The sequence below is a fragment of the Amblyraja radiata genome, chromosome X (genome assembly GCF_010909765.2).
Source record: "Amblyraja radiata isolate CabotCenter1 chromosome X, sAmbRad1.1.pri, whole genome shotgun sequence".
In the NCBI taxonomy this organism is placed as follows: Eukaryota; Metazoa; Chordata; class Chondrichthyes; order Rajiformes; family Rajidae; genus Amblyraja; species Amblyraja radiata.
Window position 1 is genome coordinate 1,370,647 of NC_045999.1, and position 27,292 is coordinate 1,397,938.

Here is a 27,292-nt window from a genome sequence, read left to right on the forward strand (position 1 = left end):
CACAGTGGTCACTCCCCCAGTGGTCACTCCCACAGTGGTCACTCCCCCAGTGGTCACTCCCCCAGTGGTCACTCCCACAGTGGTCACTCCCCAGTGGATAGTCCCCAATTGGATAGTCCCAGTGGTCTTACAGTGAACTATAACTGATAGGAGCAGAATTAGGCCATTCGGCCCATCAAGTCAATTCAATCGTGGCTGACCTATCCCTCCCTCCCAACTCAATGCTGTGGGATCACCCCCAACCACTCGACCCAAGAGTGGACGTTGATGACTCTGGCCGCTGGTTGCTGGGCGACGGTTGGTCTCTCGGTAACGGCTCCATATGACCGGCGCTGGATGGGGGGGGGGGTCAGGGATGAGTGAGGACCATTTACAAGGATGTTGCCAGGACTAGAGGGTGTGAGCTACAGGGAGAGGTTGGCCAAGCTGGGTCTCTATTTCCTGGAGCGCAGGAGGATGAGGGGTGATCTTATAGAGGTGTATAAAAATCATGAGAGGAATAGATCGGGTAGACGCACAGAGTGAATCGAGGACCAGAGGACATAGGTTCAAGGTGAAGGGGGGAAAGATTGAATAGGAATCTGAAGAGTGGTGGGTTTATGGACCAAGCTGCCAGAGCAAGTAATTGAGGCTGGGATTATCCCAAAGTTTAAGAAACAGTTAGATAGGTACATGGATAGGACAGGTTTGGAGGGATATGGACCAAACGCAGGCAGGTGGGACTAGTGTAGCTGGGACATGTTGGCTGGTGTAGGCAAGTTGGGCCGAAGGGCCTGTTTCCGCACTGGATCACTCTGTTACTCTCTCCCACTCCCCTCGCCCCTCCTCACACGCGTTGACCTAGCGCATGTGTGCCTTTAACCTGTGCCCTTTGACCTCAGGTGACAACGGCAGCCCCTGGGTCAGGCACTGGGTGAAGGGAGGTTACCATTACTACTACAACCTGCAGACCAAGGAGGGCAGCTGGGAGCAGCCCGCTGACTTCGTCCAGAACAACACGCAGCTGAGCAGGGAGGACATACAGGTACCACGCTCAGTGTGGCTCCCACACACGCCATCGTGACCCGGCACTCTGACCTCTCACTCCGCCACCCCCACCCTGCCAGAATAACATCACCGGGCACACGCCATCCCCTCTTTCTGTCTGTCTCCTCCTCTTCGCCCCCCTCCCTGTCTCTCTATTCCATCTTTCTCCCTCAATCTCCCTCTCATTCTCTCTCCCATCTCTCCCCCATCTCTCTCCCTCTCTCACACTCTCCCCCATCTCTCTCACTCTCTCTCTCCCCCCCCCCCAGTCGACAGTGTCGGGGGTGACGGCCGCCTATAACCGTGAGCAGCTGTGGATGGCCAACGAGGGTCTACTCACCAAGCTACAGGCCCGTTGCCGGGGTTACATGCTGCGCCAACAACTGCACCAGCGGATGGGCTTCCTGGAGAGACAGAAACCAGCCATCCTCACCATCCAGGTGGGGGAGGGGGAGAGGGGGGGGGGGGGGAGACGGGGGGGGGGGGAGAAAGCTCAAGGGGGATGGGGGTCAGGGGAGACGGAGGGGGAGGGGGTTGGGGGGTTCAGGTGAGACGGGGGGGAGCGCAGGACATGGATCACGGGACAGAGAACACGTGACCGCGGGGCACGGATCGCGTGGACAGGGTACACGGGACAGGGAGCTGTGTTTCGGGGTCAGGGTTGGGCCGTGACGAGTCCGTGGCTTCTTGGTTTTGCAGTCTAACTGGAGAGGCTACAAGCAGAGGAAGGCCTACAAAGACCGGCGGCAGCACTTCAAGGACAACTCAGCCGCTGTGGTGAAGGTGAGCAGGGGGGACCGTACCCCGAAACGCCCCCTCTCCCCCTCGCGCTGCCTCACCCCACCCAGCGGCCAGCACCTGCCTGGAGCCTAAACCACTTTGTCTTTCCTTCCCACTCCACCGCTCACCTCCCCCTCTCTCCCTCACTCCCTCTCTCTCTCCCACACACCCATCTCCCTCCCTTTCTCTATTCCCCCCCTCACCCCCTCTCTTCCCCCCCCCCCCCTTGTCACTCTCACTCCCCTCCCCCCTGTCAAATCCCACTCTCAACCCCCTCACCCCCTCCCCCTTTCCCCCCTCTCTACCCTTGGCCCCTCCCTCATCCCCCCCCCCCCCCCTCTCTCACCCCACCCCCTCCACCTCTCTCACCCCTCCTCTCCTCTCTCTCCCCCCTGGACAGCTTCAGGCCCTATTCCGGATGCTCCTGGCACGGAAGAAGTATCGGGATCGGTTGAAGTATTTCAAGGATCACGTGAGTGCTGTTACCTGTTGCCGTTTTGTACGTTCATAAGTGATAGAAGCAGAATGAGGCCATTCAGGAAACTCAGGTGTATCTGTACACTGTGGACGTCTCGATTATAATCATGTGTTGTCTTTCCGCTGACTGGTTAGCGCGCAACAAAAGCTTTTCACTGTACCTCGCTACACGTGACAATAAACTCAACTAACTTTCCCCAAACGTTAACAGTTTTTGCCTGTCGAGAATGTTGCTCAGACTGTGTTGGTGAACGTGATTCATTCCGGGCGCCTGCTGCGCCGGTTACTGCTCGGAGTGAAGCTCCTCCTCCACACCCTGCACTACCTCGCCCTGGTCCACTGTCCGGACATTCAGTGGCGGTGGGTGTTGCCATTCGGTCGCGAGGGCCCCCCCCCCCAGTAGGGGTCCCTCTACGCAGGGATTCCCCCCTCTACGCAGGGATTCCCCCCTCTACGCAGGGATTCCCCCCTCTACGCAGGGATTCTCCCCTCTACGCAGGGATTCCCCCCTCTACGCAGGGATTCCCCCCTCTACGCAGGGATTCCCCCCTCTACGCAGGGATTCTCCCCTCTACGCAGGGATTCTCCCCTCTACGCAGGGATTCTCCCCTCTACGCAGGGATTCCCCCCTCTATGCAGGGATTCCCCCCTCTACGCAGGGATTCTCCCCTCTACGCAGGGATTCCCCCCCTCTACACAGGGATTCTCCCCCTCTACGCAGGGATTCTCCCCCTCTACGCAGGGATTCTCCCCCTCTACGCGGGGATTCTCCCCTCTATATCGGGGACCTGAGGTGGAGGCTACTGCATCGAGGTGTTCCCCACAACCTGTTTCTCTTGCGGTTCACAGACCCGCCAGCCGCCTGCTACTGTTGCGGGCTGGAAGAGTCTGTGTGTCACGTGTACATAGAGTGTGTGTGGCTGCAGCCCCCGTTCCATTATCTAAAGGGGCTGCTCCTTGCCTGCTGGCGGGACTTCACACCCACCGCCCTCATCTTTGGACACGCTGTGCGTAGGGGAGAGGGTAGGGTGTCCAAAGATGAGGGTGGTGGGTGAGAAGTCCCGCCAGCAGGCAAGGAGCAGCCCCTTTAGATAATGGCCAACAAGAAGATAAAGGCCAACAGAACACCTGGGTCATAGAAAAAGGTGCAGGAGTAGGCCATTCGGCCCATCGAGCCAGCACCGCCATTCCATATGATCATGGCTGATCATCTAAAAATCAGTTCCCCCTTCCTGATTTATCCCCCATATCCCTTGATTCCCTTGGCCCCAAGAGCAAAATCTAACTCTCTCTTGAAACCTGCGTCTGTTTTGTTGCCAGGTGGCTGACATCATTAAAATCCAGGCGTTCATCAGAGCCAACAAGGCCCGGGACGATTACAAGACTCTGAGTGAGTATTTGAGACCCTCTGAGACCTTTCACAGAGTGCTGGAGTAACTCAGCGGGTCAGGCAGTCTCAAAGTCTCGACCCTGGAGAAGTCTGAAGAAGGGTCTCGACCGGAAACGTCACCCATTCCTTCGCTCCAGAGATGCTGCCTGTCCCGCTGAGTTACTCTGTGTCTAACTTTGAGGAAGAAGTTGTCTTGATAAATAGTGATGGGAAGCGAGGGTCGTTCACACAAGCTCTCTCACACACACGTTCTCTCCTCCCCCCCCCGCCCCGTACAGTCAGCGCGGAGCAGCCCCCGATGGGAGTAGTGCGTAAGTTTGTTCACCTGCTGGACCAGAGTGACCAGGACTTCCAGGAGGAGGTGGAGCTGATGCGTTTACGTGAGGAGGTGGTGACCCGCATCCGCTCCAACCAGCAGCTGGAGAACGACCTCAACACCATGGACATCAAGATCGGGCTGCTGGTGAAGAACAAGGTCACGCTGCAGGTACGGACTCACGAGCCAGGCACGGACCAGGCGGGCGGGCCGAAGGGCCTGATTCCCTGCTGTATCTCTAAACCCAGACTAAAACTGATGGGAGCCCAAGGACAGGGAGCTGAGATGAGATTGGTGTGTGGGGTGGAGGTGGCAAACCAGACCAGACTAGGCCAGACCAGGCCAGGCCAGACCAGGCTGCAGGAGGGGGAGTTGGGGGACCACCTTCCTGTCAGCAGAAAGGGTCAAATTGCAGGACTACTTCAACCCTAATGGAAAACCTGAGGGCAACACTGGGAGTCACAGATACAGCACAGAAACAGGCCCTTCAGCCCCCCAGGTCCATGCCGACCAGCGATCCCCGCACACTAACGCTATCCTCCACACTCGCTATTTTTACCGAAGCCAATTGACCTTCAAACCTGCACGTCTTTGGAGTGTGGGAGGAAACCGGAGCACCCAGAGAAAACCCACGCGGGTCACAGGGAGAACGTGCAAACTCCGTACAGACAGCGCCCGTAGTCAGGATGGAACCCGGGTCTCTGGCGCTGTGAGGCAGCAACTCTACCGCTGCGCCACCGTGCCACCCATCGACTTGATGGAATGTATAAATCACTGCGGTGAGAGTGGGGGGTGGGAGATAGAGACTGGATCAGGGCTTTGCAAAGGGAAGTAGTTGGACTTAGCGGGAATACATTTCTGGGCTGTGGGAAGAGAGCTACTTTTTTAGCGAGACCAAGCGCAGGCTTGGCGATCGTTTTGCCGAACACCTCCGCTCAGTCCGCCTAGACCTCCGCGATCTCCCGGGTGCTAAACTCTTGAACCCCCCCCTCCACCCCCATTCCCACACTAACCTCTCTTCCCCGATGGGCCGTTGCAGGAGGTGGTGTCACACAGCAAGAAGCTGACCAGGAAGAACAAGGCCCAGCTGTCGGACATGATGAAGATTGACCGGCAGAAGGGAGGGCTGAAGGGGCTGAGCAAGGAGAAGCGCATGAAGCTGGAGGCCTATCAGAACCTGTTCTACCTGCTGCAGGTCAGAGCGCCAAACCCCGGCCCTGGGGGAGCGGTGGTGACGGAGCATTAGCGTGTGTGTCTGTGTGTGTGGGGTGGGTGATGCGTGTGCGTGTGGGATGGGTGATGCGTGTGTACACGTGTGTGTGTGAGCGCACACGTGTATGTGTGTTTGTGGGGTGGGTGATGCGTGTGCGTGTGGGGGGGGGCGGGGGCTGCGTGTGCAGGGCGGGGGATGTGTGTGTGTGCGTGTGTATGGGGCGGGGGATGCGTGTGTATGGGGCGGGGGATGTGGGGCGGGGATGTGTGTGCGTGTGTATGGGGCGGGGGATGCGTGTGTATGGGGCGGGGGATGTGGGGCGGGGATGTGTGTGCGTGTGTATGGGGCGGGGGATGCGTGTGTATGGGGCGGGGATGCGTGTGTGGGGCGGGGATGCGTGTGTATGGGGCGGGGGATGCGTGTGTGTGGGGCGGGGATGCGTGTGTATGGGGCGGGGATGCGTGTGTGTGGGGCGGGGATGCGTGTGTATGGGGCGGGGGATGCGTGTGTGTGGGGCGGGGATGCGTGTGTATGGGGCGGGGATGCGTGTGTGTGGGGCGGGGATGCGTGTGTATGGGGCGGGGATGCGTGTGTGTGTGTGCATGTGTGGGGGGAGGGTTACATGACCACCCCTGTGGGACATGCAGTGACGACCTGTGTTTCTCCCACAGACCAACCCCACCTACCTGGCCAAGCTGATCTTCCAGATGCCGCAGAACAAGTCGACCAAGTTCATGGACTCCGTCATCTTCACCCTGTACAACTACGCATCCAACCAGCGCGAGGAGTATCTGCTCCTCAAACTCTTCAAAACTGCGCTGCAGGAGGAGATCAAGTACGACACACACCCCTCACCCCCCACCCCCCCCTCCGTCACCACCCTCCCCACCCCCACTCCCACCCCAAACCTTCACTTCCCAACCCCCACCCTTCCCCACCCCCACCCTCCCCACCCCCACCCTCCCCACCCCCACCCTCCACTCCCCAGCCCCCTGGTGTGGTGATGTGACCAATCTGCCCGCCACTCGGCTGCTAGCCCTGGTGTTGGCCCCTTCTCACTGACCCCGTGCCCTGTGCCCCCACAGGTCGAAGGTGGACCAGCTGCACGAGATCATCACGGGGAACCCGACGGTGATCAAGATGGTGGTGAGCTTTAACCGCGGGGCGCGGGGACAGAACGCCCTGAGACAGATCCTGGCGCCCGTGGTCAAGGAGATCATCGAGGAGCGAGGCATGAACATCAAGACTGACCCCATCGACATCTACAAGGCCTGGGTCAACCAGATGGAGTCACAGACCGGCGAGGCCAGGTGACCCCTGACCCCAGCACCCTGACCCCACCACCCCAGGTCACGACCCCGGCCTCACCATCCCAGGTCACGACCCCCTGACCCCAGCACACCAGGTCATGACCCCGGGTCACGACCCCGACCTCACCACCCCAGGTCACGACCCTCGACCTCAAAGCAGCTTGTGACTGTACCTCGGTGCAGGTGACAACAAACTGAACTAACGTAAGGGTTGACTTAGGGAACTGCGGTCCTGTGTCGCAGTCAGCTGATGGGGCCAGATCCCTGTATGTCCTCACCTCTCCACAAGGTCATAACTGATAGGAGCAGAATTAGGCCATTCGGCCCATCTAGTCTGCACCGCCATTCAATTACGGCTGATCTATCCCTCCCTCCTAACCCAATTCTCCTGCCTTCTCCCCGTAACCCCTGACACCCGCACTAATCAAGAATCTATCTATCTCTGCCTTAAATATATCCACTGACTTGCCCTCCACAGCCGGCTGTGGCAAAGAATTCCACAGATTCACCACCCTCGCCTGTTCCTGCCCGTTCTTGTCCTGGTGGGTGCTGCTCTGCTGACAGTCTCTCCCTCTCCCTCTCCCGCTCTCTCTCCCTCTCCCTCTCCCTCTCCCTCTCCCTGCAGCAAGCTGCCGTATGATGTGACCCCGGACCAGGCTCTGGCGCACGAGGAGGTTAGGCTGCGCCTCGACGGATCCATCAAGAACATGCGCAATGTCACCGACAAGTTCCTGGCTGCCATCGCCACCTCTGTCGACAAGATCCCGTGAGTACCCACCCCCCCTCCACCTCCCCTCCACTCTCTCTCCCTCCCTCCCTCCCTCCTTCCCCCTCTCTCTCCTTCCCCCTTCTCTCTCTCTCTCTCTCTTCACCTCCCTCTCTCCCCCCACCCTCACACCTCTCTCTCCCTCTCTCCCCCACAGCTATGGGATGAGGATCATTGCCAAGGTGCTGAGGGACTCACTGCACGAGAAGTTCCCCGACGCCACCGACGAGGAGTTGATAAAGGTGGGCGCGCGGACCCCCTCCCCTGTGTATCCCCCACCCCCCCCGTCCACTTTCTCCATGTACACCCTCCCCCCCCCCCCGCCCCCCGTGTCGCCCCTTTCCTCCCTCTCAGGGATAGGTGTGGGTGCTGTGGGGTTGGGGTGGGTCAGGGTGGGATTGGGTGGATGACGTGTGGGTGGGTGAGAGGGGTTGGGGTTGGGCAGGGTGGGTGGGGTTGGGCAGGGTGCTGTGTGCGTCTCCCTCACACCCGTGGGTGCTGTGTGGGTGGTGTTGGGTTGGTCAGGGTGGGGTTGGGGAGCTACTGTGTGCGTCTCCCACTGACACCCGTGGGTGCTGTGTGTGGGTGGGGTTGGGGAGCTACTGTGTGCGTCTCCCACTGACACCCGTGGGTGGTGTTGGGTTGGTCAGGGTGGGGTTGGGGAGCTACTGTGTGCGTCTCCCACTGACACCCGTGGGTGCTGTGTGGGTGGGGTTGGGTTGGTCAGGGTGGGGTTGGGGTGCTACTGTGTGCGTCTCCCACTGACACCCGTGGGTCTGTAGATCGTGGGTAACCTGCTGTACTACCGCTACATGAACCCTGCCATCGTGGCGCCGGACGCCTTTGACATCATCGACATGTCTGCGGGCGGGGGGGGCCTGAGCACCGACCAGCGCAGGAACCTGGGCTCCATCGCCAAGGTGTTGCAGCACGCTGCCTCCAACAAGATGTTTGACAAGGAATATTGTCACCTGGCCTCCATCAACGAGTACCTGTCCCACGCACACCTCAAGTTCAGGTAACCCCACTACACCCTCCCCTCCCCTCCATTCCCCTCTCCCCTCCCCTCCCATTCCCCCCACCCCATTTCTCTCCTCTCCTCCTGTAACCTCCCCTTCTATCCAGAGATGCTGCCTGTCCCGCTGAGTTACTTCATCTGTTCGTGTCTATCCTTGTAAATCATCTCACCTCACTTCTTGCAGAACGGCAGCTCGATATTTTGGCTCAGCGACCGTTAACGAAAGCTCTGCTTCTGTCATCCCTGCACTCATTTCATTCATTTATTCACTCACGCACCCCATTTGGTCTCTCACACACGCACAGCCCACCATCAATTCTCTCTCATTCTCTCTGGAGTTTGTCGTTCACTCTCTCTCTCCCTCGTTCCCGCTCACTCTCCCGCTCTGTCTCATTGCAGGAGGTTTTTCCAGTCAGCGTGCGAGGTGCCAGAACTGGAGGATAAGTTTAACGTTGACGAGTATTCTGACCTGGTGACGCTCAACAAGCCCGTCATCTACATCTCCATCGGGGAGATCATCAACACACACACCGTAAGCTGCTGTAGTGTTGGGGTGTTGGGATGCTGCTTGTTGTGGGGGGGGGGGCGATACAGGTCTGTCGTGTTGCTGGGGGTGCAGAGGGGGTTAAGGTGCCACGTTGGTGGGATGGGGGGGGTACAGACGTTGCCGCTGCCCCTGACTATTTCCCTCCCCACAACACAGCTGTTCCTGGACCACCAGGACGCCATCGCCCCCGACCACAACGACCCCATTCACGAGCTGCTCGAGGACCTGGGAGAGGTGCCCACCATCGAGTCCCTCATCGGCAAGTACAGAACCCCCCACCTGTAACCCTCCCCCCCCCCCCGTAACCCCATCCCCCCCGTAACCCCCCCTATGCGTGTGTGTGTGTGTGACGTGCCCCATGCGTGTGTGTGTGACGTGCCCCATGCGTGTGTGTGTGTGTGACGTGCCCCATGCGTGCGTGTGTGACGTGCCCCATGCGTGCGTGTGTGTGACGTGCCCCATGCGTGTGTGTGTGACGTGCCCCATGCGTGTGTGTGTGACGTGCCCCATGCGTGCGTGTGTGACGTGCCCCATGTGTGTGCGTGTGTGACGTGCCCCATGCGTGTGTGTGTGACGTGCCCCATGCATGCATGTGTGTGTGTGTGACGTGCCCCATGTGTGTGTGTGTGTGACGTGCCCCATGCATGCATGTGTGTGTGTGTGACGTGCCCCATGTGTGTGCGTGTGTGACGTGCCCCATGCGTGCGTGTGACGTGCCCCATGTGTGCGTGTGTGACGTGCCCCATGCATGCATGTGTGTGTGTGTGACGTGCCCCATGTGTGCGTGTGTGACGTGCCCCATGCGTGCGTGTGACGTGCCCCATGTGTGCGTGTGTGACGTGCCCCATGCATGCGTGTGTGACGTGCCCCATGTGTGCGTGTGTGACGTGCCCCATGCGTGTGTGTGACGTGCCCCATGCGTGTGTGTGTGTGACGTGCCCCATGCGTGCGTGTGTGACGTGCCCCATGTGTGTGTGACGTGCCCCATGTGTGTGTGTGTGTGACGTGCCCCATGCGTGCGTGTGTGACGTGCCCCATGCGTGTGTAACGGACTTGTTCCGCAGGTGAGGCAGGGCTGAGTGAGGCAGGCAAGGAGCTACTGGCCAAGACCGAGGTGTCGCTGTCTCTCACCAACAAGTTTGACGTGTCGGGCGGCGAGAACGAGGAGATGAACGCACGCACCCTACTGATGAAGTAAGTCACGACCGCTGCATTCCTCTAGAACCCCTCACATCCCCACACGCTCGCTCCACAACCTGTTCATTCTGTTGGTTCATTCTGCAAGAGTGGCGCAGCGGTAGAGTTGCTGCCTCACAGCGCCAGAGACTACGGGCGCTGTCTGTACGGAGTTTGCACGTTCTCCCCGTGACCTGCGTGGGTTTTTTCCAGGTGCTAGTGTGTGTAGGATAGGATGAGAAGGAGTTTCTTCCCAGAGGCCATTAGGACTGTAAACTCTTACCTCACCAGTGACTCACAAATATGTAATTACTGGACATGTCTGTTCTATCCTGTTGTGTAGGGTTTTACACAATCCACAAGCATTGCCACTTTACATTTCACTGAACATTTCGTATGTGTATGTGACAAATAGACTTGACTTGATAGTGTTAGTGTTCAGGGACCGCTGGTCAGCATGGACTCGGTGGGCCGAAGGGCCTGTTTCAGCGCTGTATCTCTAAACTACACTAAACTAAACGAAAGCACCCGTTGTCGAGATCGAACCTAGGTTTAACCCGCCCCGTCTGGGATACTCCCCTCTGTCTGTCTACCCACCGTGTCTGACCCGTGTCTACCCCGTGTCTGACCCGTGTCTACCCCGTGTCTGACCCGTGTCTACCCCGTGTCTCCCCGCGTCTGACCCGCGTCTGCCCCGTGTCTGACCCGTGTCTGCCCCGCGTCTCCCCGCGTCTACCCGTGTCTGACCCGTGTCTCCCTGCGTCTGACCCGTGTCTGACCCGTGTCTCCCCCATGTCTGACCCGTGTCTCCCCCATGTCTGACCCGTTTCTGACCCGTGTTTAACCCGTTTCTGACCCGTGTCTACCCCGTGTCTGACCCGTGTCTAACCCGTGTCTGACCCGTGTCTACCCCGTGTCTGACCCGTGTCTACCCCGTGTCTCCCCGCGTCTACCCCGTGTCTACCCCGTGGTGTCCTCCCTGTGTCTACCCCGTGTCTCCCCGCGTCTACCTGTGTCTGACCCGTGTCTACCCCGTGTCTGACCCGTGTCTCCCCCGTGTTTGACCGTTTCTGACCCGTGTCTACCCCGTGTCTAACCCGTTTCTGACCCGTGTCTACCCCGTGTCTGACCCGTGTCTACCCCGTGACTACCCCGTGTCTGACCCGTGTCTACCCCGTGACTACCACGTGTCTGACCCATGTCTACCCCGTGTCTCCCCAGCACCAAGCGGTTGATGGTGGACGTGATCCGTTTCCAACCCGGAGATACGCTGACCGAGATCCTCGAGTGCCCGTCCTCCACGGTGCAGGTACGTTACACACCTTCCGGAACATTCCCTGGCCCACTGACCACCTGCACGTCCCCCTGACCCACTGTCCCAGCTGTGGTCTGGGGTCTGTGGCCACAAGGGGCAGCTCAGGCACAAGCGGCACAAACACTGCACCAACTCCCCATCGTTGCCATGTCAACCTCTAATGTCCTTCACAAGTTCAAGGGCCTGAAGATGTTCTTCAACCTGGAGGTCACGGTTTGCAGGCGTCTCCTGGACATCCCCTATCGGGTGGGGAGGTCAGTACCTGTGACAGACCGGCCAGTGTCCACCACTCCCTGTCATCTCCATCCTGTCTGGCCATTCATGTTGCCCAACCAGGCCCTGATGCAGCCTGTCAGTGAGCTCTCCTCCGTACACCTGGAGTCACAGAGTGATACAGTGTGGAAACAGGCCCTTCCTTCAGCCCAACTTGCCCACACCGGCCAACATGTCCCAGCTACACTAGTGATACAGTGGGGAAACAGGCCCTTCCTTCAGCCCAACTTGCCCACACCGGCCAACATGTCCCAGCTACACTAGTGATACAGTGGGGAAACAGGCCCTTCCTTCAGCCCAACTTGCCCACACCGGCCAACATGTCCCAGCTATACTAGTCCCACCTGCCTGCGTTTGGTCCATATCCCTCCAAACCTGTCCTATCCATGTACCTGTCTAACGGTTTTTTAAACGTTGGGATAGTCCCAGCCCCAACTACCTCCTCTGGCAGCTTGTTCCATACACCCACCACCCTTTGTGTGAAAAGGTTGCCCCTCAGATTCCTATTAAATATTTCCCCCTTCACCTTAAACCGATGTCCTCTGGTCCTCGATTCCCCTACTCTGGGCAAGAGACTCTGTGCATCTACCTGATCTATTCCTCTCATGATTTTGTACATCTCTACAAGATCCCCCCCCCTCACCCTCCTGCGCTCCATGGAATAGAGACCCAGCCTACTCAGCCTCTGCCTGTACACGCTGGAGTCGTGCAGGGGTTTGGAGCATTTGTTAACGCTGTGGTGCGGGGGTGTGGGTATTGGTGAGCGGACTGACCGGGGGGATGTATTGTGCCGTGTTTGGGCAGGAGGCAGAGCACCAGCGGGCCATGCAGCGGCGTGCCGTCCGAGATGCCAAGACCCCCGAGAAGATGAAGCGGAACCAAGCGCAGGTGGACGAGAACCTGATGTCACTGACGGAGAAGAAGGAGAAGATCGACCAGAACCTGAAGAAGTTGACGGCTCTGGGCAAGGTCAACCCGACAAACAAGTACCAGGACCTGATCAACGACGTGGCCAAGGTACCCGCACACACGCGTGTACACGCACACGCACGTACATGCCACACGCACACGCACACACACGTACATGCCACACGCACACGCACACGCACGTACATGCCACACGCACACACACACATGCCACACACGCACACACTCATTCTGCGACCCCATGTGGGGGTGAGGGGAGGGGGGGGTGAGGGTGGAGGGTGGGGGCAGCAGTACCTCTGCCCTGCCCGATTACCTGTGGTGTTGGTGCCCTGAGCTCACCCCCCCCCCCCCCCGCAGGATATCCGTAACCAGCGGCGATACCGACAGAGGCGGAAGGCAGAGTTGGTGCGTCTGCAGCAAACCTACAGCGGCCTCATCTCCAAAACGGCCTTCTACGAGGAGCAGACCGATTACTACAACCAGTACATCAAAACCTGCATGGACAACCTGGCCAGCAAGGGCAAGTACGTACCCCCCACGCACCCCCTCCCTCAACCCCAATCACTCACCCCCTCTACCCCCTCACCCAATCACTCACTCCCTCCTGGTGCCCGGCACGGTGCCAGGGTTCATGTACGGCACCGACTCACAGCGCCAACCCCAACAACACAGTACTGAACCCCAACAACACAGTACTGAACCCCAACACAGTACTGAACCCCAACAACACAGTACTGAACCCCAACACCGTATTGAACCCCAACAACACAGTACTGAACCCCAACAACCCAGTACTGAACCCCAACACAGTACTGAACCCCAACACCGTATTGAACCCCAACACCGTATTGAACCCCAACAACACAGTACTGAACCCCAACACCGTATTGAACCCCAACACCGTATTGAACCCCAACACCGTATTGAACCCCAACACCGTATTGAACCCCAACAACACAGTACTGAACCCCAACGCCGTATTGAACCCCAACACCGTATTGAACCCCAACACCGTATTGAACCCCAACACCGTATTGAACCCCAACACCGTATTGAACCCCAACAACACAGTACTGAACCCCAATGCCGTATTGAACCCCAACACCGTATTGAACCCCAACAACATAGTACTGAACCCCAACGCCGTACTGAACCCCAACACCGTATTGAACCCAGCACCGTATTGAACCCCAGCAACACTGTATTGAACCCCAACAACACAGTACTGAACCCCAACAACACAGTACTGAACCCCAACAACACAGTACTGAACCCCAACAACACAGTACTGAACCCCAACAACACAGTACTGAACCCCAACAACACAGTACTGAACCCCAACAACACAGTATTGAACCCCAACAACACAGTACTGAACCCCAACACCGTATTGAACCCCAACAACACAGGATCAAACACGTGTGTTCACTGATCCTCTCTCCCCTCCCCCCACCGCAGACTCTCCAAGAAGCCGGGCGATGTGAAAGGAAAGAAGAGCAAGCAGGTGTCACAGCGCTACACGGCCGCTCGGCTCCACGAGAAAGGGGTTCTCCTGGAGATAGAGGACCTCAGCTCCAGCCAGTACGTGCCCCGGGGGGGGGGGGGGTTGGAGACAGGGTGCGGGAGGGGAGGGGAGGGGAGGGGAGGGTGCGGGAGGGGTGCGGGACAGACAGTGAATGAGGGGCGAGGAACTCCTTGTTCCCTGTTCCTTCAGACAAGAGTCTGAATGACAGGAGAGAGGGGTAGACATGGGAATTACTGAATGGTGGGGAGTAGCGGTGTGAGGGGGGGGAGGAAGGGAGGGAAGAATAAAGAGAAAATGCAGAATATACAGTAACAGAGAGAAAGTGCGTGGGTTTTCTCCAGTTTCCTACCACACATGCGGGTTTGTAGGTTAATTTGGCTTGTTTACAGTGTTAGAACTGTAAACTGTCCCTAGTGTGTGTAGTATAGTGTAAATGTGCGGGGATCGCTTGTCGTTGGGTCGAAGAGCCTGTTTCCACGCAGTATCTCAGAACTATAAACTATTATTTTCTGTTCCAGGTTCAAGAACGTTATTTTCGACATCTGTCCGACAGAGGAGGTGGGGGACTTTGAGGTGAAGGCAAAGTTCATGGGGGTTCAAATGGATTCCTTCATGCTCCACTATCAGGTAATGATCCACCCACAGACCCCACACCACCCCCTCTTCCCCGCTCACAGAACAAATACCCACCTACAGCTCCCCTCCCTGATCCAGCGGGGAAACAGGCCCTTCGACCCAACTTGCCCATACCGACCAACATGTCCCACCTGCCTGCGTTTGGTCCCAATCCCGACAAACCTTCCTATCCATGTACCTGTCTAATTGTTCCTTAAACGTTGGGATAGTCCCAGCCTCAACTACCTCCTCTGGCAGCTCGTTCCATACACCCACCACCCTTTGTGTGAAAAAGTTACCTATTAAATCTTTCCCCCTTCACCTTAAACCTATGTGCTCTGGTCCTCGATTCCCCTATTCTGGCCAAGAGACTCTGTGCATCTACCCGATCTATTCCTCTCATGATTTTATACACCTGTATAAGATCCAGCTGCGCTCCAAGGAATAGAGTCCCAGCCTACTCCAACCTCTCCCTGTAGCTCAGGCCCCTCGAGTCCCGGCAACAGATACGGTAAAAGCTTTTGTTCGCTGTTCAGTGAAATCATACTGTACATGAGTGTAATCGAGCCATCCACAAGTACAACAGGTAGTCAAAGAGAAGAATACCATAGTGTTACAGCATTACAGTTGCAGAGAAAAAGTCCAAGGTCTGTAGTGAAGGTAGATAAAAATGCTAGAGAAACTCAGCGGGTGAGGCAGCATCTATGGGTCGAGTCCCGAAACATCACCTATTCCTTCGCTCCATAGATGCTGCCTCACCCGCTGAGTTTCTCCAGCATTTTTATCTACCTTTGATTTTTCCAGCATCTGCAGTTCCTTCTTAAACAAGTGTGCAGTGAGGTTGGTCGGAAGATGAGGACCACACAATGTAACCATTGTGTTCGACCAGTGGTCTGTTGAGGGTGGGGAAGAAGCTATTCCTGAAGCTGATGTTCCGTGCTTCCAAACTTCTGCGTCTCCTGCCAGTCGGGAGAGAAGGAGGAAATGACCGGGGTATGAGTGGTCCCTTGATTATATTGGTTGTTTTTCTGAGGCAGCGTGAAGTTTGGTTTGGTTTGGAGATGCAGGGCAGAAACGGGCCCTTCAGCCCACCGGGTCCGCGCTGACCAGCGATCCCCGCGCACTAACGCCATCCTACACACACCTGGGACGATTCACAATTACACCAAGCTTGTTCATCTACAAACCTGCACGTCTTTGGAGTGTGGGAGAAATCCGAAGATCTCGGAGAAAACCCACGCAGGTCACGGGGAGAACGTGCAAACTCCGTACCGACAGCACCCGCAGTTAGGATCGAACCCGGGTGTCTGGCGCTGTGAGGCAGCAACTCTACCGCTGCCCGACCGTGCGGCCCCAGTGTAGGGGGAGTGGACAGGGTGGGGCATCGTACAGGCGCTTGATGCAGTGGAGTGAATCATAGACTCACTATCGTGGCCCAGGCTCCCTCAAATCATTACTCTCTGCAACTGTAATGCTGTCAATTGTTGATGATTCTATGCTGGGAGTTGTGGAGAAGGGCAATGTATATACACAAACACCTGTAATAGCCCCTCGTGGCCAGCATGTGGGGAACTAGCGGTAGATTTACCCAGCCGACTGTCGGAAGGTGAAGTGTTCCATGCATCATCAAGCTCACCCCACTCTCTCCCTACCTCCCTCTCCCCCTCTCTCCGTCCCCCTCTCTCTCTCTCTCTCCCCCCCTCCCTTGCCCCCTCTCTCCCTCTCCTCCCCTCTCCCCTCTCTTTCCCTCTACACCCCTCTCCCTCCCCTCCCCCTCTACTCCTCTCTCTCCCTCTCCCTCTGTCTCTCTCTCTCCCTCTCCCACTCACCCTCCCCCCTCTCTCCTCCCCGCTCCCCTCTCTCTCTACACCCCTCTCTCCCTCCCACACCCCTCTCCCTCTCCCCCTCTCCCCCCCTCTCTCTATCTCTCTTCCCCCCTCTCTCTCTCTCCCCCTCTCTACTCCCCTCTCCTCGCCCTGCCCTTCTCTCTCTCCCTCTCCCCTCCCTCTCTCTCTACACCCTTCTCTCCCTCCCCCCCCCCCCTCTCCCTCCCCCCCTCTCTCCCCCAGGACCTGCTCCAGCTCCAGTACGAGGGAGTGGCTGTCATGAAGCTCTTTGACAAAGCCAAGGTCAACGTCAACCTGCTCATCTTCCTGCTCAACAAGAAGTTCTATGGGAAGTAGACGTTTGCGGGGAGCGGCTCTGTCCCGGGACCCCTGCGCCCCGTCACACAGTGACCCCGTGAGGTTCCGTTCTACACAGACCAGGAGTGACATCTCATGGCCAGCTAACGCCAGCGTGGGGACAGTCACCTTACCAGAGTGTGCGGTTATATATATTTCTGATTATATACATTCCTAGACGGCACCTCTTGCATTTATAGTTGCCTTTGTACTGCTTCAGGGCATAAATATTTGAAAGCACAACCTCCCCTTATTTTTATGTTACATTTTGCCACTTGACCATTGTGAGCTGAGTTGCTGCCGTCAGATCCTTGTGTCCCTCTGATCCAGGCAGTCATTGCCGGACGCACTTCTCCAGCCCTTCACTCATCCACTGAAGACTGAAGCTGAGAATGAACATCCCTGGGCTTGTTCTCCAGGCACAGTGCAGGACAAACTCTACAAGGATGGTGTCGCTGGCTAAGTTATTGGTCCCGCTGGCTACTGTTGCTCTTACAATCGACTTGTACTTGCAGGAAAATCGGTGCATTTTAGAGAAAATAAATTTTATCTCAATCTCTGTGTTGGGTCGGTGGTTTGCTAACTGGCTGAATCTCTCTGATCACAGCTGCCTCCTGCTAGTCATCTTCAGTTTCACTTCCTCAGACTCGACCCGAAATGTCACCCATTCCTTCTCTCCAGAGAAGCTGGAGAGAATCCCGTTGAGTTACTCCAGCATTTTGTGTCTACCTTTGATTTAAATCAGCATCTGCGGTTCTATCCCCACAGTGGAAAGATAATATGTGATTATAATCGAGCCGTTTACAGGGTGCAGACACATGAAAAGGGAATGTGTAGGAAGGAACTGCAGATGCTGGTTTACACCGAAGATAGACACAAAATGCTGGAGTAACTCAGCGGGACAGGCGGCATCTCTGGAGAGAAGGAATGGGTGACGTTTCGGGTCGAGACCCTTCTTCAGATTGAGAGTGAGGGGGGAGGGAGACACAGATAAGGAAGGGTAAAATGAGACATCAAAAGAGATGAAGCTGGAGACAAATGTAGAATAGATTTTTAGATAGGAGCTGGTGACAAGAGAGCAAAGATGTAGTCAGAGACAGTCAGACTGGTGGGAGAACTGGGAAGGGGAGGGGATGGAGAGAGTGGGAAAGCAAGGGTTACTTGAAGTTAGAGAAGTCAATATTCATACTGCTGGGGTGTAAGGTGCCCAAGCGAAATATGAGGTGCTGTTCCTCCAGTTTGCGCTGGGCCTCACTCTGACCATGGAGGAGGCCCAGGACAGAAAGGTCAGTGTGGGAATGGGAGGGTGAGTTAAAGTGTTTGGCAACTGGGAGATCAGGTAGGTTCATGTGGACTGAGCGGTGGTGTTTTAGTTTAGTTTAGAGATACAGCACGGAAACAGGCCCTTCGGCCCACCGGGTCCGTGCCGACCAGCGATCCCCGCACACTAACACTATCCTACACACACCAGGGACAATTTACACTTAAACCAAGCCAATTAACCTACAAACCTGTACGTTTTTGGAGTGTGGGAGGAAACCGAAGATCCCAGAGAAAACTCAAGGGGAGAAGGTACAAACTCTGTACCGGCCGCACCCGTAGCTGGGATCGAACCCTGGTCTCTGGTGCTGCAAGCGCTGTAAGGCAGCAACTCTACACCTGCGCCACCGTGCTGCCCCCTGAATGTGAGATATAACGTTTAGTGCAAGGTAAAGTCCGATCAAGGATAGTCTGAGGGTCAGCATTGAGGCACTGGGTCCATATTGCCTTGCACTGGGGACAGGTAGAAGCTGCTTTCCCCGTGAGTGAGAGGGTGAGCGGGAGATGTCCTATATCTAGGCTACCGGACAAGAGGAACTGCAACACGACATGTCGTCACAGCCGTGGGTGGAGTTCAGCCTGTGATCGTACCTGGACCTGTAATCATCTTCTCAGCTTTCCATTTCTTCGCCAAGGCCAAAATCTGTAACTGCACACAGCTAACAATGGCCTGTTTCCTTTATCATTACTTTTGCGATCGTGGGCCTGGGAAACAAAAGTCGTAAATGCCGCCTGTCCCGCTGAGTTACTCCAGCATTTTGTGTCTTTCTTCCGTTTAAACCAGCATCTGCAGTTCCTTCCTACACACTTGTTCCGTTTATTTCCTCTGCCCACTATCGCCTCCTGGTGGTGACCACTGACTAGAAATCCCTTCTGTTAGAAAGAATTGTGCAGCACAGAATGGGGGCCCTTCGGCCCAAGTCATCTATGCTAACTCATGGATGCCCATCTACATTAATCCAATTTTCCCGTATTAGTCTTCAAGAGAGAGTAAGATTTAGCTCTTAGGGCTAATAGAATCAAGGGATATGGGGAGAAAGCAGGAACGGGGTACTGATTTTGGATGATCAGCCATGATAATATTGAATGGCGGTGCTGGCTCAAATGGTCTACTCCTGCACCTATTTTCTATGTTTCTATCCAAATACTTGTCCACTTGCCTTATAAACATTGTAATTGTATCTGCCAACATTGCCTCCTAGTGGCAACTCTTTCTCATTACCCTCTGCATGGAAAAACCTGTCCTTCAGGTCTCTAACCTTAAACCTCCCCCTAGACTCGCCCACACTGCGGCAATGATTATCTTCCTATACCTTTCCCTCTCGAACTTTGCTCCTCACCTACCCGACGTTCCAGAATAAACCCAGCATCCAGAAACGTCACCTTGTCTATTCCGTCCACAGATGCTGCCTGGCCCCGCTGAGTTCCTCCAGCACTGTGTGCTTTGCTCAGGATTTCAGCGTCTGCGGTTCCCTTGTGTAACCAATCTCTCCTTATTTCAGTTCTCCTTTCCACGCCACATCCTGGTGAACATGTTTGCCTCCACGCCCTGCCCATTGTGCACTGTCCAGATGTGTACAAAACACTCCAAATGCAGGCTAACCAATGCTTGTGTGTGCAGCATCCCAGCTCGATATGTCAGCCTCTGGAGGCAAGGGTCTCTAATAACATAGAACATAGAAACATAGAAAACAGGTGCAGGAGTAGGCCATTCGGCCCTTCGAGCCTGCACCATTCGCCATTCAATATGATCATGGCTGATCATCCAACTCAGTATCCTGTACCTGCCTTCTCTCCATACCCCCTGATCCCTTTAGCCACAAGGGCCACATCTAACTCCCTCTTAAATATAGCCAATGAACTGTGGCCTCAACTACCTTCTGTGGCAGAGAATTCCACAGATTCACCACTGTCTGTGTAAAAAATGTTTTTCTCATCTCGGTCCTAAAAGATTTCCCCTTTATCCTTAAACTGTGTGACCCCTTGTTCTGGACTTCCCCAACACCGGGAACAATCTTCCTGCATCTAGCCTGTCCAACCCCTTAAGAATTTTGTAAGTTTCTATAAGATCCCCCCTCAATCTTCTAAATTCTAGCGAGTACAAACCAAGTCTATCCAGTCTTTCGTCGTATGAAAAGCTGGTGTCTTGTCCTTCTAATGCCTTCTTCACGACCAAATCCACCTGGGTCAAAGTGTGTAGGAAGGAACTTCAGGTTGAGAACAGGTTGAGCACATCGGGACAGAGCTACCAGCCTTGGAGGGCATCTACCACACGCGGTGCCTCAGGAAGGCCCTCAGCATCCATAAGGACTCATCACACCCCTGCCACGGTCTGTTTCAACTACTTCCCTCCGGCAGACGTTACAAGGCCTTCTACGCCCGAACCTCCAGACTCAGGAACAGTTTCATCCCAAGAGCTATAGCAGCTCTGAACCGGCCCTAATGAGTGCCCCCCCACCCACCCCCTTTGGACAGTCTCCCTCAGATGGTCACGTCAATCAATTCAGCTTGTTTATTTATGTATTGTATTTATTTACCTTTCTTGTACATCAGTGGAGCTGCACACTAAATCTCGTTGCACTGACGTGCAATGACAATAAAAGATATATTATTATTATTATTATTATAGAAGGGTCTCGGCCTGAAAGGTTACCTATTCCTTTCCTCCAGAAATGCTGCCTGAACTGCTGAGTTGCTGCAGCACTTTGTGTCTATCCACCTGTGCCAATGTTTTCAGGGTGCTATGAACTTGCACCCCAAGGTCCCTCAGTATATCAACACTCTTGACGTCCCAGCCATTTAGTATTCGACGGCGACGGTGATGCCTCGCGGCTCGATCCGCGGTAGATGAAGGTGTGGGGGGAGGGGGAGGGGGGAAGCACAATGGAGGAGCACTTTGTAACTTTGTCAGCGCCCTTATATGTCACCTATTTGCATACCTCGGGTATGCAAGCAAAGAATTTCACTGTGACTTGTCTCATGACAACATACAATAGGTGCAGGAGTAGGCCATTCGGCCCTTCGAGCCAGCACCGCCATTCAATGTGATCATCCCCAATCAGTACCCCGTTCCTGCCTTCTCCCCATATCCCCTGACCGCTATTTTTAAGAGCCCTATCTAGCTCTCTCTTGAAAGCATCCAGAGAACCTGCCTCCACCGCCCTCCGAGGCAGAGAATTCCACAGACTCACCACTCTCTGTGAGAATAAAGAGTTTCCTCGTCTCCGTTCTAAATGGCTTACTCCTTATTCTTAAACTGTGTGGCCCCTGGTTCTGGACTCCCCCAACATCGGGAACATGTTTCCTGCCTCTAGCATGTCCAAACTCTTAACAATCTTATATGTTTCAATGAGATACCATCTCATCCTTCTAAACTCCAGAGTGTACAAGGCCATGTGACAAAGTATTCCATTCCTACACATTGTCTCACATTTGCCCAGTGTAAATGACATTTGCCACCTCTCCATCCAACATTCCACTTGATCTTTCCACAACTTTCTCCGCCAATGCTCCACTCATTCATGGTCATCTTGCACTCGTGTTCATCGGGCCTCCGACATGCTCACTGATCAGTTGTATACAAGACAAACAACAGAGGTCTCAGCACTGGTTACAGGTAAATCCCCAAACATCAGCAGCCTCTGCCCCCCTATTACTGAGCCATCCTGTTGCCAACACATCTACGATCCAGAGACAGGCTTGAAGAAGGGTCCTGACCAGAAACGTTGCCTGTCCATTTCTCTTCATAGATGCTACCCCACTAGCAGGTTGTTTTACGCCTGAAATCCCTGGTGTCTTGCACTTCTAGACCAGTGGGATCTTATCAAAATCCTTCCATTCCACATACACCACATCTGCCTTCATCAATTTTCTTAGTTACGCTCTCAAAAGACTCGGTTTTGTGAGGCAGTGCGTGATTTATTCCAGAGTAGGTGACTGTACATGGCTGTCCGCAGGCGGCCTTGGCAAGCGACTCTTGTTCCTTTGGCAAAGGGGTTTCTGTTGACTGAAGGCCAGTGTTTCTCCTGGACCTGTAGCAAGCAGTCAGACAAATAGGTAGAACGTTGGCCTCTCCTGCATGGGAAATGAATGCAAGAATGAGGAAGTTGTACTATGAATAACGAGACTGCCTTGTGGAGGCCACACCCAGAGGGTTTTGTTCATTTTGCTCTCCCATCTGCAAGCCTGGATTAATTATATTTACAGTATAGATTCATGAGGGAACGCAAAGTGCTGGAGAAACTCAGCAGGCCTGCAGCATCTCTGGAGAATATGGATAGGTGACATTTAGTTAGTTTATTGTCACGTGTACCGAGGTACAGTGAAAAGCTTTTGTTGCATGCTACCCAGTCAGCAGAAAGTCAATACGTGACTTTGCAGTGTTGGCTCAAAGGGCCGAATGGCCTGCTCCTGCACCTGTTGTCTATTGATTACAATCAAGCCATTTACAGTGTACAGATACATGATAAGGGAATAACGTTTAGTGCAAGGTAAAGCCAGCAAAGTCCGATCAAGGATAGTCCGAGGGTCACCAAAGAGGTAGATAGTAGTTCAGCGCTGCTCCCTGGTTGTGGTAGGATGGTTCAGTTGGCTGAGAACAGCTGGGAAGAAAATGTCCCTTAATCTGGAGATGTTTTGGGTCGGGTCCCTTCTAATTCATGAGACTGATTTTTGAGATCAGGAACGATGGCTAAAACAAGGGGTAGTTATTAGAATTAGAGGTCATTTCATTAAAACATTCACGTGGACACGGATACTTGACGTACCAGGCCATCACGCATCAAACATCTAATTACACTCATCCTATGCAGTGCCGTTTATTTCCCTCACATTCCCACCAGAGCTTAGGCTTTCGCAGCTGAAGCCACCTCAGCAAAGAACAATCACGAGGGAAAAACTCTGAGCATTCGCAAGCTGGAGGAGAATGTCGGGGTGGGTTTAGGGAGGGCAACACAGAAACTCACCCTCTTTTCTAAAAAAAAAACCTCATTCAGAATTCAAAATATATAAATATCAAAATTGTGCAGAGAATCTTCACACATTCTCTAATAATAATAATAATAATACATTTTATTTGTGGGCGCCTTTCAAAAGTCTCAAGGACACCTTACAGAATTTAACAAGAGTAAAAAACATATAACCGGAGTAAAATAAATAATAAAGACATCACCAATACACAAATTAAAGACAGAATTCGATCCAAAAACAAAAAAATCAAAAACACAATGTGAAGAGAGAGCAGCGGCAGCCTATAGCTCTATAAACCTCTGTGCCTATAGTTTGGATAGTCTCACACTCAGTCGTATACACACTTATCTTTCAACAAAACACCCTTGCCCTTAATGTGTAGGAAGGAACTGCAGATGCTAGTTTACAACTGAAGATAGACACAAAATGCTGGAGTAACTCAGCGGGTCTGAAGAAGGGTCTCGACCCGAAATGTTATCAGTTCCTCGTCTCCAGTGATGCTGCCTGACCAGCTGATTTACTCCAGCATTTTGTGTCTACCTTTGCTACTCATGGTGATATTTAGTTTAGATAGAGCATGTTCTCTCCTCCCCTCTCCCATCGGGCAAGTGGTATAGGTGTGAAAATGCACACCTCCAGATCCAGGGACAATTTGTTCCCAGTTGTTATCAGGCAACTGAACCATCCACTCATCAGCTTGAGAGCAGTACTGAGCCATTATCTACCCCAGTGGAGACCCGTGGACTATCCTTGATCAGACTTTACTGGTCTTTACCTTGGACTAAACGTTATTCATGTTATTCCCCTTTTTCATCTATGTTTATGTTTTCATCTATGTTGGGGAAGTCCAGAACTAAGGGTCACTGTTTAAGGATAAGAGGGAAGTCTTTTAGGACCGAGATGAGAAAATCATTTTTTACACAGAGAGTGGTGAATCTGTGGAATTCTCTGCCACAGAATGTAGTTGAGGCCACAGTTCATTGGCTATATTTAAGAGGGAGTTAGATGTGGCCCTTGTGGCTAAAGGGATCAGGGGGTATGGAGAGAAGGCAGGGATGGGATATTGAGTTGGATGATCAGCCATGATCATATTGAATGGCGGTGCAGGCTCGAAGGGCCGAATGGCCTACTCCTGCACCTATTTTCGATGTTTCTATGTTTACACTGTAGATGGCTCGATTGTAATCATGTATTAGAAACATAGAAATTAGGTGCAGGAGTAGGCCATTCGGCCCTTCGAGCCTGCACCGCCATTCAATATGATCATGGCTGATCATCCAACTCAGTATCCCGTACCTGCCTTCTCTCCATACCCTCTGATCCCCTTAGCCACAAGGGCCACATCTAACTCCCTCTTAAATATAGCCAATGAACTGGCCTCGACTACCCTCTGTGGCAGAGAGTTCCAGAGAGTCACCACTCTCTGTGTGAAAAAAGTTCTTCTCATCTCGGTTTTAAAGGATTTCCCCCTTATCCTTAAGCTGTGACCCCTTGTCCTGGACCTCCCCAACATCGGGAGCAATCTTCCTGCATCTAGCCTGTCCAGCCCCTTAAGAATTTTGTAAGTTTCTATAAGATCCCCTCTCAATCTCCTAAATTCTAGAGAGTATAAACCAAGTCTATCCAGTCTTTCTTCATAAGACAGTCCTGACATCCCAGGAATCAGTCTGGTGAACCTTCTCTGCACTCCCTCTATGGCAATAATGTCCTTCCTCAGATTTGGAGACCAAAACTGTACGCAATACTCCAGGTGTGGTCTCACCAAGACCCTGTACAACTGCAGTAGAACCTCCCTGCTCCTATACTCAAATCCTTTTGCTATGAAAGCTAACATACCATTCGCTTTCTTCACTGCCTGCTGCACCTGCATGCCTACTTTCAATGACTGGTGTACCATGACACCCAGGTCTCGCTGCATTTCCCCTTTTCCTAGTCGGCCACCATTTAGATAATAGTCTGCTTTCCTGTTTTTGCCACCAAAATGGATAACCTCACATTTATCCACATTATACTGCATCTGCCAAACATTTGCCCACTCACCCAACCTATCCAAGTCACCTTGCAGTCTCCTAGCATCCTCGTCACAGCTAACACTGCCCCCCAGCTTAGTGTCATCCGCAAACTTGGAGATATTGCCTTCAATTCCCTCATCCAGATCATTAATATATATTGTAAATAGCTGGGGTCCCAGCACTGAGACTTGCAGTACCCCACTAGTCACTGCCTGCCATTGTGAAAAGGACCCGTTTACACCTACTCTTTGCTTCCTGTTTGCCAGCCAGTTCTCTATCCACATCAATACTGAACCCCCAATGCCGTGTGCTTTAAGTTTGTATACTAATCTCTTATGTGGGACCTTGTCGAAAGCCTTCTGGAAGTCCAGATACACCACATCCACTGGTTCTCCCCTATCCATGCTACTGGTTACATCCTCGAAAAATTCTATAAGATTCGTCAGACATGATTTACCTTTTTTAAATCCATGCTGACTTTGTCCAATGATTTCACCACTTTCCAAATGTGCTGCTATCCCATCTTTAATAACTGACTCTAGCAGTTTCCCCACTACCGATGTTAGACTAACTGGTCTGTAATTCCCCGTTTTCTCTCTCCCTCCCTTCTTAAAAAGTGGGGTTACGTTTGCTACCCGCCAATCCTCAGGAACTACTCCAGAATCTAAAGAATTTTGAAAGATTATTACTAATGCATCCACTATTTCTGGAGCTACTTCCTTAAGTACTCTGGGATGCAGCCTATCTGGCCCTGGGGATTTATCGGCCTTTAATCCATTCAATTTACCCAACACCACTTCCCGGCTAACCTGGATTTCACTCAATTCCTCCAACTCCTTTGACCCGGCCCTGCTATTTCCGGCAGATTATTTATGTCTTCCTTAGTGAAGACGGAACCAAAGTAGTTATTCAATTGGTCCGCCATATCCTTGTTCCCCATGATCAACTCACCTGTTTCTGACTGCAAGGGACCTACATTTGTTTTAACTAATCTCTTTCTTTTCACATATCTATAAAAACTTTTGCAGTCAGTTTTTATGTTCCCTGCCAGTTTTCTTTCATAATCTATTTTTCCTTTCCTAATTAAGCCCTTTGTCCTCCTCTGCTGGTCTCTGAATTTCTCCCAGTCCTCCGGTATGCTGCTTTTTCTGGCTAATTTGTACGCATCATCCTTCGCTTTGATACTATCCCTGATTTCCCTTGTTATCCACGGATGTACTACCTTCCCTGATTTATTCTTTTGCCAAACTGGGATGAACAATTTTTGTAGTTCATCCATGCAGTCTTTAAATGTCTTCCATTGCATATCCACCGTCAACCCTTTTAGAATTAATTGCCAGTCAATCTTGGCCAATTCACGTCTCATACCCTCAAAGTTACCTTTCTTTAAGTTCAGAACATTGTTTCTGAATTAACAATGTCACTCTCCATCCTAATGAAGAACTCAACCATATTATGGTCACTCTTGCCCAAGGGGGCACGTACAACAAGACTGCTAACTAACCCTTCCTCATTACTCAATACCCAGTCTAAAATAGCCTGTGGAAATTGTCTTTCCGCTGACTGGTTAGCACACAACAAAAACTTTTCGCTGTACCTCGGTACACGTGACAATAAACTAAACTCAAACTCAAAATATATTTCTGAATGTCAATCAATCAATCAATCAATCAATCAGTTGTATTCGTCACATTGCACATGAAGTGCAAGTTAAATGAATTTGAATGTATGTCTGAAGATGGGTCTCGACATGAAACATCACCTATTCCTTCTCTCCAGAGATGCTGCCTGTCCTGCTGAGTTTACTCCATCAGTCTGAAGATGGGTCTCAACCCGAAACGTTGCTTATTCCTTCGCTCCATAGATACTGCCTCACCTGCTGAGTTTCACCAGCATTTTTGTCCACCTTCGAATTTTCCAGCATCTGCAATTCTTTGTTATATTTTACTCCAGATTTTTGTGTCTATCTTGGCCTTAAAACAGCATCTGCAGCTCCTTCCTACACATATATTTTTGAAGTTTGAACGAATTAAACTTGTTGATTTGGACCACCCTTTTTATTAGAGGAGGGGAGAGTGACAGTCCAATGGTTTTCGTCCATTGCTTGTGTGATTGACTCAGTGAGCTGGTCTCTT

The 27,292-nt window shown here is 53.2% G+C and overlaps 1 protein-coding gene across 4 annotated transcripts in view; it reads left to right on the top strand.

Annotated features, from left to right (window-relative positions):
* Positions 1-17,416, top strand: part of iqgap1 (IQ motif containing GTPase activating protein 1) — a 54,526-nt gene extending 37,110 nt beyond the window's left edge. For all 4 annotated transcript variants that reach the window (XM_033014988.1, XM_033014989.1, XM_033014990.1 and 1 more), the window contains 21 exons: positions 882-1,024; positions 1,296-1,466; positions 1,726-1,809; positions 2,207-2,278; positions 3,604-3,673; positions 3,952-4,160; positions 5,029-5,184; positions 5,874-6,037; positions 6,288-6,512; positions 7,138-7,278; positions 7,436-7,520; positions 8,061-8,296; positions 8,696-8,828; positions 9,000-9,102; positions 9,908-10,037; positions 11,241-11,328; positions 12,412-12,624; positions 12,892-13,058; positions 13,993-14,115; positions 14,578-14,686; positions 16,744-17,416. In XM_033014988.1, the coding sequence (XP_032870879.1) occupies positions 882-1,024; positions 1,296-1,466; positions 1,726-1,809; positions 2,207-2,278; positions 3,604-3,673; positions 3,952-4,160; positions 5,029-5,184; positions 5,874-6,037; positions 6,288-6,512; positions 7,138-7,278; positions 7,436-7,520; positions 8,061-8,296; positions 8,696-8,828; positions 9,000-9,102; positions 9,908-10,037; positions 11,241-11,328; positions 12,412-12,624; positions 12,892-13,058; positions 13,993-14,115; positions 14,578-14,686; positions 16,744-16,857 (2,936 nt within the window). In that variant the 3' untranslated portion in view covers positions 16,858-17,416. The remainder of the gene's footprint in view (positions 1-881; positions 1,025-1,295; positions 1,467-1,725; positions 1,810-2,206; positions 2,279-3,603; positions 3,674-3,951; positions 4,161-5,028; positions 5,185-5,873; positions 6,038-6,287; positions 6,513-7,137; positions 7,279-7,435; positions 7,521-8,060; positions 8,297-8,695; positions 8,829-8,999; positions 9,103-9,907; positions 10,038-11,240; positions 11,329-12,411; positions 12,625-12,891; positions 13,059-13,992; positions 14,116-14,577; positions 14,687-16,743) is intronic.
* The last annotated feature ends 9,876 nt before the right edge of the window (positions 17,417-27,292 follow it).